This window comes from Hipposideros armiger, unplaced genomic scaffold, assembly GCF_001890085.2.
Source record: "Hipposideros armiger isolate ML-2016 unplaced genomic scaffold, ASM189008v1 scaffold_41, whole genome shotgun sequence".
Lineage (NCBI taxonomy): Eukaryota > Metazoa > Chordata > Mammalia > Chiroptera > Hipposideridae > Hipposideros > Hipposideros armiger.
Genome location: NW_017731391.1, coordinates 4,533,893 through 4,552,940, shown reverse-complemented (window position 1 = coordinate 4,552,940; position 19,048 = coordinate 4,533,893). Strand labels below are relative to the sequence as shown.

The 19,048-nt window shown below is 34.5% G+C and overlaps 1 protein-coding gene across 1 annotated transcript in view; it reads left to right on the top strand.

Annotated features, from left to right (window-relative positions):
- Positions 1 to 19,048, top strand: part of STXBP5 (syntaxin binding protein 5) — a 182,049-nt gene that overhangs the window by 92,316 nt on the left and 70,685 nt on the right. The window contains exons 10-16 of the mRNA XM_019638917.1: positions 11,662 to 11,816; positions 13,107 to 13,179; positions 15,904 to 16,051; positions 16,265 to 16,332; positions 16,590 to 16,630; positions 17,575 to 17,795; positions 18,655 to 18,833. Of these exons, the coding sequence (XP_019494462.1) occupies positions 11,662 to 11,816; positions 13,107 to 13,179; positions 15,904 to 16,051; positions 16,265 to 16,332; positions 16,590 to 16,630; positions 17,575 to 17,795; positions 18,655 to 18,833 (885 nt within the window). The remainder of the gene's footprint in view (positions 1 to 11,661; positions 11,817 to 13,106; positions 13,180 to 15,903; positions 16,052 to 16,264; positions 16,333 to 16,589; positions 16,631 to 17,574; positions 17,796 to 18,654; positions 18,834 to 19,048) is intronic.

Genomic DNA, 19,048 nt, shown 5'->3' with positions numbered 1-19,048 from the left:
CTTCAACAAGTTGCTTAAGCTCACTGACCTTCTCTCCTTACCTCAGTGAAATAGGAATAGTATATCTAACTTTATAAAATTATTGTGTATAACTAAAAGAAATACTGTAACATGTTAGGCACATGGTAAATGTTTGATTAAATTCTAGTTCCTTTTCTGTACTTCTATACTTTTTTTCACTAGTGGACTACCTAGTGAAGTTGTAGGCAGGGCCAACTTTTCAACAGGAAGCAACTCTGGATGGGTTCAGGTTTTCGAACAGGCACTCTCTCCACCAAACTCCTTAGACTTCTGCACTACAGAGTATTAGAAGAGTTAGTTTCTCTTAAGAAATGGGCCACCATTCAAAGATTCACCAGTGTGAGGGGAAGCATCTCTGTTAGGGCACCTAAAAATGAGTATTATCACAATTCAGTTTGAAAATTTAGTCACATTTGGAGAATCACAATTAAGAGATTAATTTACCCCCTTTCCTTATAATATACGCTGTGGCAAACCTTTTCTGTATGGAGACGGAGAGTAAATATTATAGGCGCTGCTGGCCATACAGGTCAGTCGTAACTATTCAACTCTGCCACTGTAGCCCAGTAGCTACCATAGACAATTCATGAATGAATGAATGCAGCTGAGTTCCAATAACACTTTATTTATAAACGCTGAAATTGGAATTTCATATAATTTTCATGTGTCATGAAATACTATTGTATATTTTTTCAACTATTTAAAAATGTAAAAATTATTCTTAGTTTGCAGGCCATACAGAAACGGGCAGGCCATAGTCTGCCGAACCTTGATATGCACACACTACAAACATGATATACAGTAAAACCTTGGATTGCGAGTAACTTGGTTTTGCAAATGTTCCGCAAGACGAGCAAACATTTCTATTAGGTTGATGCAAAAGTAACCAACCTAATGATACATTGTAACTTGGTAAACAAGCAATGTCTTGCAATATGAGTAGTTTGTTTCCAGAAAGAATTGTGCTCCCTAACCGAGTATTTAAGTTTTATCTATAAGGAACAGTTTTGGGGTTTGTTTATTTTCCCCACCTCCTCTGGTGCTACAATGTATTTTCAAGCAGTTTAGAAGGTAAGGTAATTTCTTACATTTTAATTTCATATGTGGACTAAAAGCTGTAGGTGGATTACTTATATAGGAATATGAAAACACAGACCATAATAAAAACTCGGGGGCCAGCCGAGTGGCTCAGTTGGTTAAGAGCTCACTCAAGAGGGCGAGCTCTGAGCAACAGCTGTTCGATGCCCCGCCTGAGCTGAGCTGCTGCTGAGCTGCCAACAGGTGGCAGGATGGCTCAGCTAAAAAAATAAATAAATAAAAAGTTAAAAAAAACAACAACTCGGGGTACATTTGTGGTATTCTAGTTCTGAAAATATCTAAAGGTCTATTTCAGTCATAGCCCTGCAGACTTACTTCCACCAAGTTTTCTCTACTGTTCCCAGGGCCTTGTTGCCAGTGGAAGGATCCTAACTCTCCGAAGCCCCAAAGCAAACCCCCTTCTGTGCAGAGCTTGTTTCCCCAGGACACGGGCTCACTCTCATATGGTTTTTCCCTTCTTCACTGTAGATTGTTCCTTAATAACAGCGTCTGTTAACACTCATGCTGTGCTTACAGACACTGTTCTAAGTGCTGTACACATATTAATTTATGTAATCTTAGCAACAACCCTATGAGGCAGGTATTATTGGTATCTCTGTCTAACAGGTGAGGAAACTAAAGCAGAGAGCTTGAGTAACTTGTCTTAGGTCATACAGCTCCTAAGTGGCAGAGCCTAGATTTAATTAAGTCTGCACCCTTAACTACACTTCACTTCCCTTTTTAATGAAACCTACTATGTTCTCATTAAGCGCCAATCCCCAAGACCATACTCATACCCACAGATTCCCCCAGCAACAATTGCTGTGCTTAATTATCTGCTACAAAACTGCAGATGAAGAAATTTTTCTTCAGTTCATTCACAGATCTGTTGACCATTGAGAATGATGTTTTGGACTCATGGTTTAGTAAGTCTTTACGTTAGTAAATATGTTTGTATTGTTTTCCTTTGATCATAAATGGAGCCTCTGCTCTCCTCTATTCTCTACCACCAATGTATTTAGTCAGAAAATGTTTCATATTCATTCTGTGTCTTCCATCCCAACTCTTGCTCAGCCGTAGCAAAAAGAAGAGAAACTAATTTGGACAGCATGCCTGCTTTCAGAAACAAAAGCAGTTTCCTTTTGTATTGTCTGAGCAATTCTCATATCCTTACTTGAGACAAAAGTAGTATCTTATATATTGACCTCAAAACCCTTAGATGGCTTGACTTCCAACCACCAAGAAGAAAAATATTAGTAAATGAAGTGAACATCCATTATGCGCTTACTATATGCTATATATTCTATGCAGTTTGAAGGCATTGACTTTCATAATTCTCATAACAGCACTGTGGAATGGATACTTTTATTGGACTCCATTTTGAGATATAGATATTGAGTCATAGAAAGAGTAAGTTAACTTGCTCCAAGAAGTCACAGACCTGGAATTGGAGCCCAGGTTGACTCTGGAGCTGGAGCTTTTAATTAGTACACGTAACATTCTCACAGATAGCGTGGGCTAGGACAGAATTGCCCTGATGATTCACAAGTCACTCAGTGTGCCCAGAAGTGGACTTGCCTTTAAATTTCCTACTTATCAGATCACCTTACATTTAACATTACATCATGCGTAATGCAAGTTCCCCGCTAATGTGAACTGAGAGATCTGTCTGTGCCCCTAACAGGCTGGATAAATCCATGCAAGGCACCCCAGCTACTCAGAGGACCAGAGAGCTTCACAGATCACCTCAGGCTACAAATTCAAGTCTAAGTTGATTAAGTCTGGGTTAGATTTTATGGTATCTCAGTTTGGTCATGGTACTAGGTCTTACACCTGTTTAGGAAAAATCCCAGGCAGATTTATGTTTAATTTTCCCTAATGAGGGAAGACCTCTTTGAGTCCATGGACTCTTAAAATTTCAAATACTTCATCAGATAACCTCCCCTGTTTTCATGTTATTTTTACTATGTTGATCAGAAAATTCCAGTCTTAATTTGGCAAATTCTCATTTTATCACTATTTTCAGAGGCAGTCATTCTTAAGACTTACCTCAGATTTATCTTTATTATCTTCATTCTTTCAAAACTAGAACTTTTTCCCCCAGCCTTGTTCTTCAAACCTTCTAGTTAACAAGAATGAGTTCTCATTCACTTTCTTAATTTTAAGATAACATTTGACTTAACATGCCAAAACACTTTTATGGTATACTCCCATATAACTAGAAAACTAAGGGTATTAGATTGAGAGCTCTGTCTTCTGACGTTAGAATACCTCATTTAGTAGCTATATAAGTATATGCTATTTATTGATTATTGTCTATGGCTTCTATCAGTTTAAAGTGTTAAGATCCCCCTATTTCTAATCTTTTCCCTATATTAATTTTTTATTTATTACTGCTAAATTAAAACTAATATCACATATTTAAGTCTACTGATACAAAAATCTGTTTTGATATCATTGGCTAGTTTTACTTGTTAACTTTGAAAGTCAACATGTATTGAGCCCTTGATTTACATTCCTCCAGTGGCAGTTGCTAAAATGGGGGTGATATTGCTTGAGTCTAAGAAAAAGGAGCACGTACAGAATGGTTCCCTGATAATTCAGAACGCTTTGGAGCCAGGACTCCCAGCACTGGCATTTTATCCTGAAAGAGACCAAAATGAAGAAATAAAAAGGAAGGACTAGTATTAGGTTGTTGGAAAAGTCATGACGCATTTTTGTAATGAAAAACATAGAAAAAGTACATCATGACTTTTCCGACAACCCAATAGATTCTGAATAGGAAAAGAAAACAATAGGGACACAGGATATCTTGTCCTTGAAGTGTTTATAGGAGGGAGTACATTAAGTTTTGCTTGCTGCTAGAGAAAGATTTATTGGAATAATAACAGAAGAAAGATTAGGAGATTTATATTGTAGGAAGGATTAATTTGTAAGAGTACTTTATTAGCATTATTTCAAACATGAGCTGATGGAGGGACATTAAAAGAAAGAAAAGAAATGGTGGATTCACAAGAGAAAATACTGGTTTAGAACATGTATTCAGTGAATTCAGCAGTAGATATAAGTAGCAATTATGTGTCACAGGAAGAGCAAGACACAGTTTTTTGTTTTTACTTTAAATTAACGAAGACCTCATGTGATTAATGGCAGAAAAGAATGAGCTGTTGGCGTTGGAGATGCTGAATGTAAAAAGGGAATAATTTTGGAAGAAAGTTTTCGAGCAAATTTCTTTTGAGTAAAAAGTACTATAGATAGAAAAGATCACGTTCTTTTTAAAATACTAAAGGCATTATCATGTGATTATATGATCCAGATGCATTCTTTTAGAAACATTTTTTGGCCACAGAATCAAAAGTTTTAGGATTAAGGTAAATTTTGGGCCCTGAAATGGAACACTGAACTAGCTGAAGTATAATAGATGACAGGAATAAAAAGTGTAGCAGAGGGGACTGTGCTGGCGAAAGGGTGGAGTGAGCAGGAGACTGAAATGATGGAAAGGGAGACATCTTGGCCCCTGCTACAATGAGCAGCTCACATGAAGCACTTCATAAATGCTTATTGAATGGATGAGTCATAAGAATGTTCTGACTTAATTTGAATAGTTATTTTTGGGTAGCCTAGAAAGCGGAAAATTCTTCAGTGTAAAGTACATTTTAGTAGTATTTGAATACAGAGTGTAGTGACAAATATGGAAATATTAAAGATTGGCAAACTGTTTTCATGGTATTTCAGCAGAAAAATTATTTTAAATATGTATATTTAATTAGACTACAATTATTATATTCTCATTTTAACCACTGTGAATATCTTCTTCTCTGAAGTGTTTTTTAGAAGTATCAGGTTTTGGCCTGCTGAGTGGCTCAGTTGGTTAAGAGCTCGCCTCAAGAGTGCAAGCTCTGAGCAACAGGGTTGCCAGTTTGATTCCTGGCCTCAGCTGAGCTGCCGAACAGGTGGCAGGATGGCTCAGCTAAAAAAAAAAAAAAAAAAAAACTAGGTTTTTTGTTTAAGTTATAACATTTAACAAAATCNAAAAAAAAAAAAGTATCTAGGTTTTTTGTTTAAGTTATAACATTTAACAAAATCCTCACAAGAGAAGCATATTACCTGTAATTCCACCATTCTCAAACAATGTTTTTCGTTTGTTCATTTTCCCTAAGTCTCTTTTCAGATATGTATGCATTTTCACTTGATTCTTAGAGCATGTTCAGTTTGGTATTTTTTCTACATAACATGTTTAAAATATTACTACAATAGTTTTTATCAGTTTTTTAAATAGTCTTAAGGGCTGTAAAGTTTACTTACACTTTCTTCCCTTTTGTTGAACATTTGGCTTTATCAGATTTTAAACATTGCTGATAAAATGTAGGAGTGCACATATCCTCTTTTATATTTTACATAGTACAACAGTAAAAATCTGGTGAATTATTTCTTTACAATTTGAAGTTGTGAAATTTTGAAGATGATTTTTATGAGCCTTCGGCACATTACTTTTTGAAAATACCTATGTATACTTAAAACTGAGTATGAAATATAAAATTTCACTCATCTTATGAATGTGGGATTATTTTTGTTTTATTAGTTTACTAACCTTGAAAAAATCAGCATTTATTCTTTAAAATTATCTTAAATTCTGTAACCACACTGTGAACTTCTAAATGGCTGCTGTTACTGGAAAAGCAACCTGCTGTGTTAATAAGGGTTGAAGTTAAATTTGTTTATATCTGCACGCAAAGCAGCAGTAACTCACAGAAACTTTTCAATTTAATTTTCTGCACGCAGTCATCCAGCTAAGCAATGATGTTTTGGAAGGACCAGAAATGACTCGTATGCTTGTCTGTGCCCCTCTATCAAAAACTGCCTTATGAGTTTAATAAGATTAATATGTTAGTGGTTGATACTCACTTGGTAACAATTCTTCCATTTTTAAATCCTAAAATAGAATTAAAAACATTAGGTTTTTAATGTGTATTATTTGTAAAAGGGCACAGTTTCATTTCAAATTTAGTTGTTTTCAAAATTGTTACTTATTTGTGAAGGCTATTCAGATATGCCCTTCTGATACTGCCTCTAGTTTGTTCTTCTTAATTTTCCTACTACTAAAGTTCATTCTGAGCTTTCCTACAATTTCTTCTTTTAGAGCCATGCCTTCTACATCATCTAATAACTTGGTTCCCTGGTGCATCCTTAAAGCTTTTAAGGATAGATTTCTCATCATTATTCGTCCTACTTTACATTTTTTTCCATTCCTAAAGATGCTTTCACATAAGATCTGTACATAGATTGAATGTCTATGTTGTGGTTCACATATAGTTCTAGTACCTTTACTTGGCTGCTTATGATATATTGGTTTGTTGGAAAAGTCATGACGCATTTTTGCAACGCAAAGCATAGAAAAAATATGTCGTGACCTTTCTGACAACCCAGTATATAGGTATCAGCTTGTATGATTTAGATTATGTCTTTCTAGAGGATAGCGATCAGGTCTCTGTAAGACCTTGTCTGGATTAGCAGACATTTGATCTTGTCCAAAACACCCACGGAGACATTTGGTCCCCCTCAAACGGTCATTGATATTTGGTCATATTTCATCCTGTCTAAAACATCTATTGAGACATTTGGTCCATGATTCATTAAGAAAGGTTATCATTGGCAGTATGGCCACAACATAATTGTTAGACCAATAAAACATGTTAGTATTTTTTATGTATTAATCCTATAAGCCAAAAGTATAAATAAATATGGGCTGTTTGAACACAAGGACGTTTTTTAAGTTTGGATGTTTTTGACAGGACCAGGTATCAAGGACCATTTGGCATGGACCAAATATGTTCATGGATGTTTTGATAGGACCAAAATTTCAATGACATTTTGGCATGGACCAAATGCCTCCATGGGCATTTTGAACAGGACCAAAGTTCAATGACCTTTTGGTTTGGGTGGGGACCAAATGTCTCCATGGATGTTTTGGACAGGACCAAATACCTTGCAAGGCCTTGTCTTCAGTAAATAGTTTGAAAACTATACAACATTCTCTCATAGGTAAACATTGAAATCATACTTGTAACACTGGGAACCTCATATGCATTCCGTTTAATAAAAAACTAATTCCCCATGACAAAGAGTACCTTGAGTATTTTAGATTTCTTTTTGAAAAAATGCCTAATAGTTACATAAATTCTCTTATTTGTATTGATGCTAGAGAGAACCCAAAGTAATGGCCTAATATGAATTACTGTTGTATCCTTATAAATCTCATGCATCCTAAACAACCTGTGTATTAACAGTATAATACATCGAAATCCAAAAGTATAACTTTTGTGAAATTTTTATCATTAGGATAGGTCTACCTAACTCTTTATCTAACCACTGAGCAGTAGGTTTAGTGGTATTTAAAATGTACATTTGGTCCACACCCAAACCAAAATGAGGGGAAGGATACCTAGGCGAAGAAGGAGAGGGCAGAGGTAAAATATACATTCTGTGTCATGAAGAAGTTCACAATACAAAGGGAATGTAGATGAACAATGACAACTCTGCAGTAAATGCTGAAAAGAGGTACGCACAGGGTGCTTAGGAACATAGGAAGGGCACCCACTCATTCAGGGCAGATGGGTCAGAAAAGGATTTTCTGAGGATATAATGATTGGACTGAGTTTTAAAGGAGAAATAGGAATTACCCAGACAAAATGAGGGGAAGTATATCTCAGGCAGTGAACAACTGTACAGATGCTATTGTACTAGTAAAAATTGCAGGTTATTAGGGCCAGAACTAAAGTAATTGTGGAGATGAAATGGAAGGGACAGGTTCTTGAGATCTTGATAGAGCAAACAGGAAGTGGCCATAAGATCTGGGGTTGTGTCATACCCATATATTACTGAGTATTACTTTACTCACTGTGTTGCAGCCACACTGGCCTTTTTAGGTCCTCAGATGCACCGAGCTCATTCCTGACTTGAGGTGTTGGCGGGGATTATTCCTGCTGCCTGGAATGTGCATCCTTCTCCAACTCCACAATCTTCGAGTGGCTGGCCCCTCTTCATTCTGATCCCTGCTCATCATCATTACTCCAGGGACCTTTCCAGCCCATGCTGTCTTACAGTTGTCCCTCAAGTCCCTCCCTCACAGCCAGCCCGTTACTGTATCTCATTTTGTTTTCTTCATGACACTTATCATAATGTGTTTACTGCTTGTCTAGACTATACATGAGAACACTTTTATTCTCAGGGTTATAGGTGCTCAAAAAACATTTGAGTGAATGAACAGGTAGTGTTATGGAACCGAGTTGAGCAAATTGGTTATACAAATAGTTTTTTGGGTAGAAATGCCTCCTTTAAGTAAAGAATGCTTCTTATAGAAACACAACTTCAGCCAAAGCTACTGTCAAGGTCAGCCTAGGGAGCGTCATAAGAAGCAGGAAGCATATATACTTCCCTGAAGTGTCTAGCCTCTTAAAAATTCCAAACAAAATTATAAAATGTCCAAATTAATACCTTCCTAACCTGGCTGTCTTAAAAATGAGGGTCTTAGGGAACATCCAACATCATTAAAAGGCATTCTGCTTGAAGTAATGGAATAAAAAGTACATTACTTCTAGACCATTTTATAGCATCAAAAAGGCTAACCTTATTAAACATAATAGATTATCTACCTGTATAATTCACATATTACCTAGAAATAGTCTAGATCCCTAGAGCTTTTAATGCCAACAAAGACTTTGAATTTTATAATTTCACTGACTAGTGTTAAAATAGTTAACTGTATTTTATTTATGACTAATTTCTTCTTGTAAGATATTCACTTCATTAATATTTATTCATCAAATTTGAAGCATTATAATGAAAAAAATAAAACCTGTCAGGGTTCAGGGTTCATAGATCAGATGATATCCTATCCTGCCTGGCAAACATAGATTATTTTTTAAAAACTACATAAAATAAGAAAAGTTAAAAAAAAAAAAGGTTCATGCATTTATTGCTGGATTGGGGAAACTTATGAAAAATACTGTCTCCTTGGTTTTCCTTTCAAACTATTTCTCATCCGTATTTTTTAATTGTATATATATTTTTTTCTCCCTAGCTACATGGATCACACACTTAGTTGCCTTCTGAGAGTAAATCTACCTGATTGCCATGGTGTCCTTTAATATGTTAACATTTCAACTCTCTAATAACTGGGCATCTACCTGGCAATCCTTTCCCAGTATCTCCATGGAAATGTTACTCTGTAATGTTTAGCTCAGCATCTCCCTGTTCATGGTCCTTATATTAATAATACTTGTTTTTAAAGTAGGACATATGTAAAAACACACTGATCAGACAATTCTTGAAATATTATGTCTAAAACACTGGGCCCCGGCTTCCCACGCTGTAAGAGTTTAAGCTGTTGGACTCTTCGCCCTTCTTCCTAGTATGCTATATTGGGTTGTCAGAACAGTCATGAGGCATTTTTGCCACGAAAAACGTAGAAAAAATACGTCATGACTTTTCCAACAACCCAATATTTAGTTGTATGCTGTATTTCAAAGTACAGAAGAGAGGAGATATAGTCTATTTATTTATTACATGTGACAAAAAGTGGAATAAAGTTAAATTTTCTTTCTTGACCACAGCCATAATAATCATAGTTTGCTAAGAGATTGAAACAAGGAATGTATGGGTGTAGTTTTATTCAGGACAAAATTTTAAGCTCTGGTTACTGTCACTTAGCTGAAAATATTAAGATTACCCAAATTAGTTTAGTGGTGAAAACTCTAAATGATAGCAAGCTGGACAATGATTAGGGCAACATACATTAGTATTAATTCATCCATTTGCATACTACGTGCTGCTTTGGATACAGACATGAACAAAATGGACAAAATCCCTTGCCCTTGTGGAGCTTACGTTTTCATGAGAAAAAAGCTAAGTAAAACAATTAAATTAATTTTAGCAATAAATGCTATGAATAAATAGTAAAGCAAAGAAGGAAAACAGGGATACATGAGGATGCAGTTTTAAATAAGGAAATACTATACACACAAATACATATATATACATATGTTATTTTATATATTTTAAATAGGTGAAATGTTTATAAAAAACCATTGAGTCATTTAACCTCATATCGATAATTTACTTATAAATTATATACCAGTACTACTACTACTCTAAGTAAATTTTAGTGGAGTTTATTGTTTTAGATAAAAATAAATATAATTTAGAAGCTTTCGTTTTTTTTCCCACAAATCACAAGAAGGGAAATTTTTATAAGGGGCCATAGTGATTATTTTTGGATAATGACAATAATAGGTCATTCTTTCTAAGACTGGACTGTGTGCCAAGGATTCACCCCAGTGCTTTGTATATATTAATTCAGTAATTGTCTGAGGGTAGGTACTTGCCACTCTATCTCCGTTTTATCAATGCAGAAGCTAGGCACAGAGAGGTTCAGTACCTTGTCCAAGATTACACAGAAAGTAAAACCAGAGCTGAGATTAAAAATGCAGGCAGTGTAGTTGCCTATTACATATTATTACATACTGTTTCTGCTAAATGTGAAGAGGAGGAAGATAGATATACTGACTGTAGAGTAAGCATTAACAAACTACCTAAAAATCATAAATGAAGAGATTTAAGAAAATCATATACAGAACATTTTAAATCATCTGTATAATGTATCATAAAAAGCTTCCCCACCAACAAATGAGAAGACACATACAGCAGATCAAGAACTAATTTCCTTACAATGCAAAGAACTCTTACAAACCAATTAGAAAAGGATTACTAATCCAATAAAAACATGGCAAAAACCATGAATAGGCAGATAGCCAAATATAAAGAAATACACACAGACCAAAACATGAAAAGATACTTGTTTTTTTGTGTTTTTTTTCCTTTTGCATATTTAAATATGCAGTTTTAAAAAGTGGGCCTAGATAAATCATTCAATTTGATAATGACGAATAGAGAGTTGCAGGACTACTGAGAAGTGGCAGGCTGGCCGCTGATAGATGTGCATGCAGCTGTGGTCTGAGAGCGCACCAGCCAAGGTTCCAGGAGAGAATGAAGCCGTACAGAAAATCAGCTGAGTGACTGTTTTCTCAGTTTTCTCAGGGGTGATTTGTAGCTAGTACATTCTTGATGCATCCGTGAGAAGTTGATTCATTCCGTACGGTTGCCTTAGGGCATTAACATTTTCTCTAGGAACGTCTCTTGAGAAGGCCTGGTTATTGGGATTGGAAATAAAGGCAGTCCATTCAACAGACTTCTCAGCAGAAACCCAGAGAATTTTTGACAACTGTACAAAGAAGATACAGGGGAAAAAATTAGGGACCAGCAGGAGGTGTAAGATTCAAATGTGGTCAGTGTCCATTCTTACTATAGGTTAATTTTCAGGAATTCACCTGGGTCTTACCTAATGCAGTTTAAAAATCCACATGCAAATATTTAATTAAGTGATGCATTAAAATGTTAGAATTTAAAATTTGATTATTTCACAAAATAAAAAATTTGTGATACAGCTAGAAAAAACTTAGTCTCCACCATGCTATTTATAATCCTAACTATGCATTTTATTTCCAGGGAACCTTTTATTATTTTATCAGGAGGTTTGTCATATGATACTGTAGGAAGAAGACCTTGTTTAACAGTTATGCATGGGAAAAGTACTGCTGTGCTGGAAATGGACTACTCAATTGTTGATTTTCTAACGTTATGTGAAACACCGTACCCCAATGGTAAGCTTTGCATCTTTAAAACTCACTCTCTATCAGCACAAAGACCTATGTATTATCTAAGTAGTTTCCTTATTGTATTGTACTCATTCTTCTGGAAGGAAGTGCTGCCTTCATAACTTTGCAAATTTTATTTCAGAAGGTTATCTTGTTTAATAAGCTTGATCTGTTAAGTATTACACATTAGCAGTAAGTGCCTTTGAAGGTTAAACAAACTATCCACATTAAGAAACGTTTTAAAATTCTGTAAAATACTAGTGTATTAGTCAAGGTTCTCCAAAAAAACACAATCATTAAGAGACAGATAAAGATAGAGATAGAGAGAATTTAAGGAATTGGTTCAGCAGTTGTTGAAGCTGATACATATAAGATTCATATTAATAGAACAAGCCTGTAGGCTAAAAATTCAGGAAAGAGCTGAGCTGCCACTGAGCTGCCAAAGGGTGGCAGGATGGCTCAGCTTAAAAATAAATAAATAAATAAATAAATAAATAAAAATTCGGCAAAGAGTTGATGTTGCATTCTTGAGTCCGAATCTGAAGGCCAGAAACCGGCGGATTTTTATGTTGCCATCTTGAGGCAGAATTGCTTCCTTTTTAGAAAATCCCACTCTTTGCTCTTCAGGCAAAGATGGGTTGATTGGATGAGCCCCACCCACATTATCTAGGGTAGTCTGCTGTACTCAGTCTACTGATTTAAATGTTAATTGGATCTAAAGCATTTAGACTAATGTTTGACCAAACAAGTGGGCGCCATGCTCTAACCAAGTTGACATATAAAATTAGCCATCACAACTAGCATATAATATTTCAAGAGAATTTAAATCTGGATCTTTCTTACTTCATTTGAAGCTAATTGAGATGTAAAGATGTAATGCATTTTATAGTTAGCAGGCACATATAAAATATCCAAGATAGAGATTATAATATAATAGTAGTACTCCATTGAGTTCCTGTGAGATCCAATAATGTGAGTTGTTCTTATGGGTATTCTGATTTAAATTTTATGTTTGTTGTACATGGCCTACCTTGTAATTTGCAGTACCATAGAAGTTACTGTGAGTTTCTTAACCATTTTTACAAAACTGAAATAATTGTGTATGGGTTATTATATAGATTTATCTCGTTTAAAACATACTAGCCTTAAATTATATGCAGTATAAGATGAGAATGTTAAATACTTGAGCGAATGGGACAAAATAAAACGAAAACCAAACAAAAACTGTTCAGTATATAGTTTGCTGTCCTCTTGCATATTTAAAATTATTGTTCATGCATTGTTTTTCTATTCCAGATTTTCAGGAACCATATGCTGTGGTTGTTCTTCTAGAAAAAGATTTAGTACTTATAGACCTTGCACAAAATGGGTAAGAAAAAAATTTGGTGAACGATTAGTATGTGGAGAAAAAAATGTTCTTTTTAGCATAGGCTGAGCTGTTTCATTTCTTTGAAAACACTACATTTATATCCATAACCTTGACCTCTGTTTAGAGATCCAGGTGCACATTTCTAATTACCTGCAAAATTCCTCTTATTATGTTGATGAAATAGAATTTCCACATTTTTTAAGTCAAAATTTGTTGCATTTCTGAAATTATATGTTTCAGCCTAATACTTGGGTACCCTGGGGGCAGACAGCAGCAGCATGTCCAAAGTTGGTCCCAGCGGGGTCCAGAATAAGCTCTTGCAGTTTCCCCAGCCGTATTCACTCTCTGTGGCAGTGTGTCATGAACACCACTGTCAGGTTTTCTACATGCAGCAGCAGTCTTGCTACTCTTCTCTTGACACCACTGTGGCTCTCTGTTGTTTTTTTATTTAAAAACACCTTCTCAGCCTGCTACTGTTCACAGTAGGAACTCAGGGTACCCATTTTATCACTGTCTTCCTGCAGATGCTCTATTCCCTAGAAAAACTGAACTGGGTGCTAAACAAACATCACACTTCCATGTCCTTTCTTATGTAGTTTCCAACAGCTGAGACACCCCACTTGTTTCACTGCCATCAAAAGCCCATCTTTCAAAGCCAGCCTTCTTTTCCTCTTTAAGCTTTTCCTAGTCTCTCTTAACCAGATATATCATATCTCATTTACAAATCCCCACCAAAGCTCCTTTATAACTTCTTGTGGTATTTGCCATATTTTGCTTTTTCTAACACACATGATACTGTGTTTACTTATAAATTCTTTGAATGGAAGAACATTGTACTATCTATTTGTATCTCCTGAGAGATAGTCATTAAATAGGGTTTTAATTGAGTTTACCCATTCAATATTTAAGTATTTCTCACCTGGGGGCATTTTTCCCCCAGGAGACATTTGACATTGTCTGTGTAGACACTTTTATTGAGGGGAGGGAGTGCTACTGCCATCTAGTGGTGGAGAACAGGGATGCTACTAAACATCCACAATGCACAGGACAGTCCCCCACAATTATTATCTGATCCAAAATGTGAATAGTACTGAGACTGGGAAACCCTGAGCTATAAGTGAACAGTATTATTTCCCTATTTTAAGGCGTTCCTAAATTCACATCAACTTAGTACATGCTACCTGTATTAATCAATAATTGTTTTTTGAAAATAACAATACCATTGTGGAACAAAGAAATTTAAAACATTATTTCTAAATGACAGCCCTAGAATAACTTATTCTTAATATTTTTTTACTTAGGTAAATTTTCAAATAGTGAGACTTTAAACATGTGATGTGGTCTGCACTGAGATATATTTAAGTTAAAGAAAATACTGTGCAAGTAACCTGTGATTAGGCATTTTATTTAGCAAATGTATCAGTTAAATGTGTAGTGGTAGTAGAATAATTGACCTAAGGATTATCAAGTGTGTTTATAAACAGGAAAAGTTGCCTGCAATTTTCTTAATGAATATTTTTGTTTAAATAAGTTTGTCTTCTGTTCTCTTATGTGTTGTTGAGGAGGGAGTGATAGCAGTTGGGTTCATTTTGAAGTCTAGAAAGGACTTTTTTGAAATTTGCTCCTATAACTTTTTAATTATTGTCAGTAGTAGACTGATCAATATATATCTAATTTTTGCAGATTAACCACTCTGAACTTTTTAGACTTTTTTAGCTGGTTTCTGGTGTTACACATATTTTTCAGTAAGCATTCTCAATTCCAAGAACTTTAAAACCAAAAACGAAATATCATTGTATTTTTGGTTAGGATTTTAATTAATTTTGTGATTTTTGAAAGCATTTTTTGCTTTATTTAATATAATTTCATATCTAGAAAACATTTAAGATAGAATTTTATTTAGATTATCACTAAAACAAGAAAGCATTTCTAGATTAAATATTGCACTAGGCATCACACTGATGGGGAAAAAAGGAGAATTAAAAATTTGTATTCGCTCCACTGATACAAGAATGAGGTATCTGGGGCCGGCCGAGTGGCCGGCCGAGTGGCGCGATGGTTAAGAGCTGGCTTGGGATGCCAGAGGGCCGTGGTTCGGATCCCACATATGAGGGCCAGTGACACTGTCCTCCACAAAAAAAAAAAAAAAAAGAATGAGGTATCTGTTAGTTGAGAATCTTTTAGGTTAATGCTTAAGAACACAGTTTAAATTCTGCTTCGCCTTGCTAGCTGGCATGCCTTTGGCACATTGCTCTCTGTAAGCCTTTGTTCTTTAGTAAAATGCCTGTACCATAAGTTTGGTGCATGAAGTAAATAAGGTATATGTATATAAAGTACTTAGTCCAGTGTGTGGCACATGGTATGTAGTTCTAACTGCCGCTTTTCTGTTTACTGTTCTAATTGAACAACTGTCATTATAAAAGAAGTCATTTTTTTTACATGTCTCCATAAATTAAATCTATTAAATCTCTGTGGTGAAATGTTCGTAATTTCTAAAATTTCATAGTGCAGAACATACTGTCCTGTGAGTTTTAAAATATAAATTCAGGTAGTATGTTAATATGTTATGTGGACCTTCAAAGGATGTTAACTTTAAATTAATCAAGCTTTAATTTTTTTTCTATTCCAAAGCTGTAAATATTTTTAAGACATTTTCATTGTTGTATTAATCATAGGTGATAATTTGTTAATTTAATAAATATTTTTCTATTCCTGTTGTTGAAGATATCCTATATTTGAAAACCCCTACCCTTTGAGTATACACGAGTCTCCTGTGACATGTTGCGAGTATTTTGCTGATTGTCCTGTGGACCTTATTCCTGCACTTTATTCAGTTGGAGCGAGACAGAAACGTCAAGGTTACAGCAAAAAGGTACTGAACATGAGTTTTAGTATTTAATGTTACATTACTACGTTAGTATTTTATATTCATCACCTTGGAGTGTTTCATAACATTGCATACCTTTTCTACAGAAAATATAGAGAAAATCCTTTTGGAAGCAAAATATATTGCTTAATGTTGTCATATATATGAAGATGTGTGGAATGCTTGGAAGTTGCTTTATATAATAATCTTTTCTTATAGGAATGGCCCATCAATGGAGGTAATTGGGGCTTGGGTGCTCAAAGTTACCCAGAAATAATTATTACAGGGTAAGTAAAAGCCTATTTTCACCAAGTAAATCAATAGTAGCTAAATATAATTAAGACTACATGAATTGGGCAGATAGTGCTTTCCTTTATGTTATAACATTGTAAGAAATAAGTTATTGCCTAGAAGCTGCCAATTTACCCTAAATTTTATCTTTTTTGCATTTTGCTGACTGTATTTTTAAATAACAATATACTTCAAAGAATGAAAAACTGTATTTTTTTTTTTATCACATTCTTAACTCATTTACTTTTGCTAGGCATGCTGATGGGTCAGTTAAGTTCTGGGATGCTTCTGCAAGTAAGTATATTGAATATTATTTTTATATGTTATACAGTCATTGCTTTTATACAGCCTGTATTGTAATAATTGTGTAACCAATATTTAGTTTGAAATTTGGAGGCTAAATTTAATACCTATTAATCATGTATATGAGTTTAGAATTTTTAGTAGATTAAAGATATTTTCAGGATATTAATTAGTAGATCAAGAGTAGTTCTCAACAGAAGTCCTCCAATCCTTTCTTCAAAGTTTCTTCAAACCATTTCTTCTTCCTAAGTCAGAGGTAGGAGAAGCAGGAATGTGTTTCAAATCAACAGAAATTTGTAGAATATTTTAATGTGCAATTCTAAACTTATGTAACAAAATTGTTGCCTTTTTGAAATATTGGGTTGTCGGAAAAGTCATGACGTATTTTTTCTATGTTTTTCGTTGCAAAAATGCATCATGACTTTTCTGACAACCCAATATATATACGGTCATATAATACTAAAAAAGGAAAGAACACTTTGAATGGCTAATGTTTGCAAAACATACATAGCAAGCCAGCAGAATCCAGTTAATTGAGGATAAATTACGTTTCATCCTATAGAAGCATTAGATAATATTGGTTCCTTTTGTAGAGAAAACATTAGAAAATCATTTTAGAAAGCAAAATATATCCTTTCTTATTTTTATTTTATTTATACATTTTTTTTTACAAAATCTTTTTGTGACTTATTTGTTTTAAGGTTATCTGAATTCATCATGATGGTGAATTTTTTTTTTTAATAAGTACAATAAGTGCACTTTTTTTGGCCAGTGAGTACATTATCTAAAAGTATATTAGAGAAATGTAGGCCTAGGAATAAAATATGCTTCAAATAATATAAATTATTTCTTTACATAATATGACTGATTAAATATTACCTTACGTTTGTTCTTTTTTGTATTGAATTATCTAACATATATTATCTTTTTTCTAGTAACTCTACAAGTATTATATAAACTAAAGACGGCTAAAGTATTTGAAAAGTCAAGAAATAAAGATGACAGGCCAAACACAGACATTGTAGATGAAGATCCGTATGCCATTCAGATCATCTCCTGGTGTCCAGAAAGTAGAATGCTGTGCATAGCTGGAGTTTCGGCTCACGTCATTATTTATAGGTTCAGCAAACAAGAAGTGATTACAGAAGTCATTCCAGTAAGAGTCTCTTAGTTGTTTCCAATGTCAGATGTTTGATGTTTTAAAGTTTTTGAATTATTTAGAAGATTATTTGCAGTCAATTTTGTCTAGAACTTTTTTTAAAATTATTTTTTATTGTGAAATACACATTTTTAAAAATTAGTTTCAGCTGTACAACAAAGTGCAATAGTTATACTTTTTACCCCCCAAAGTGACAACCGCCCTCCCCCAATCTGCTGCCCCACTTCCCCCCAATATCGTACGTATTTATTGCAATTCCCTTGACTCCACACTATACTCCATGTCCCATGACCATATATATATATATATATATATATATATATATATATATATATATATTCACTTATAATTGACATACAATATTATACAACATCAACTTCAGGTGTACAGTGCAGTGATCAAGCCTCTACCCCATTATCTAGAACTTTTAAAAACACATCAGTATTTACATTACCATCTATCTATTGTGAAAAATAGCGTGTTTTTATGCATATCTTTTTACTGAACATTAAGTCCTTAAATGCATCGTATGTTTCATTTGAAGAAAGCTAATTTGAATATGAGCATACTCTACTTGGTGTTAACAGAAGTGCCATAAATTTTAAAGTCATAATGTGTGTGTGTGTGTGAGACTACTTGCACATATACACATTATTATTTTTTAAAACTGAGTCAGAAACATCAGTTTTTGTGTTTGTTTGGGTTTTTTTTTTTGCTAAGTCCTTACCTTTAGAAATCTTGCTGAATTTTTACCTTTAAAACTGTTCTTGCCACTGAAGTGTATGTGTGTGTATAAACTGTAATAAAATGCACAGTGATTATTGGGAGTAGGTAAGCTGTCTTACTTTTATGACAGATGCTTGAAGTTCGATTGTTATATGAGATAAATGATGTGGAATCCCCAGAAGGTGAACAGGCACCCCCTTTGCCAACACCAGTGGGGGGCACGAATCCTCAGCCCATTCCTCCTCAATCTCATCCTTCCACCAGTAGCAGTTCCTCTGATGGGCTTCGTGATAATGTCCCTTGTTTAAAGTAAGTTATAAAAAAATACAGATGTTTTGGAAATTATCTTTTTAGATAAATTATAAACATTCATAAAGCTACACTAACATTTTTCTGTGATAGAGTAAAATGGCATAAGAGCGTCTCTTTCTGTGTTTCGCTGTGATTGATTCAACTTATTTTTCTGTGGTGTCAAGAGGAATATGATTGCGTTCCATGACTTTATCCTTAAAGTACTAAGATTT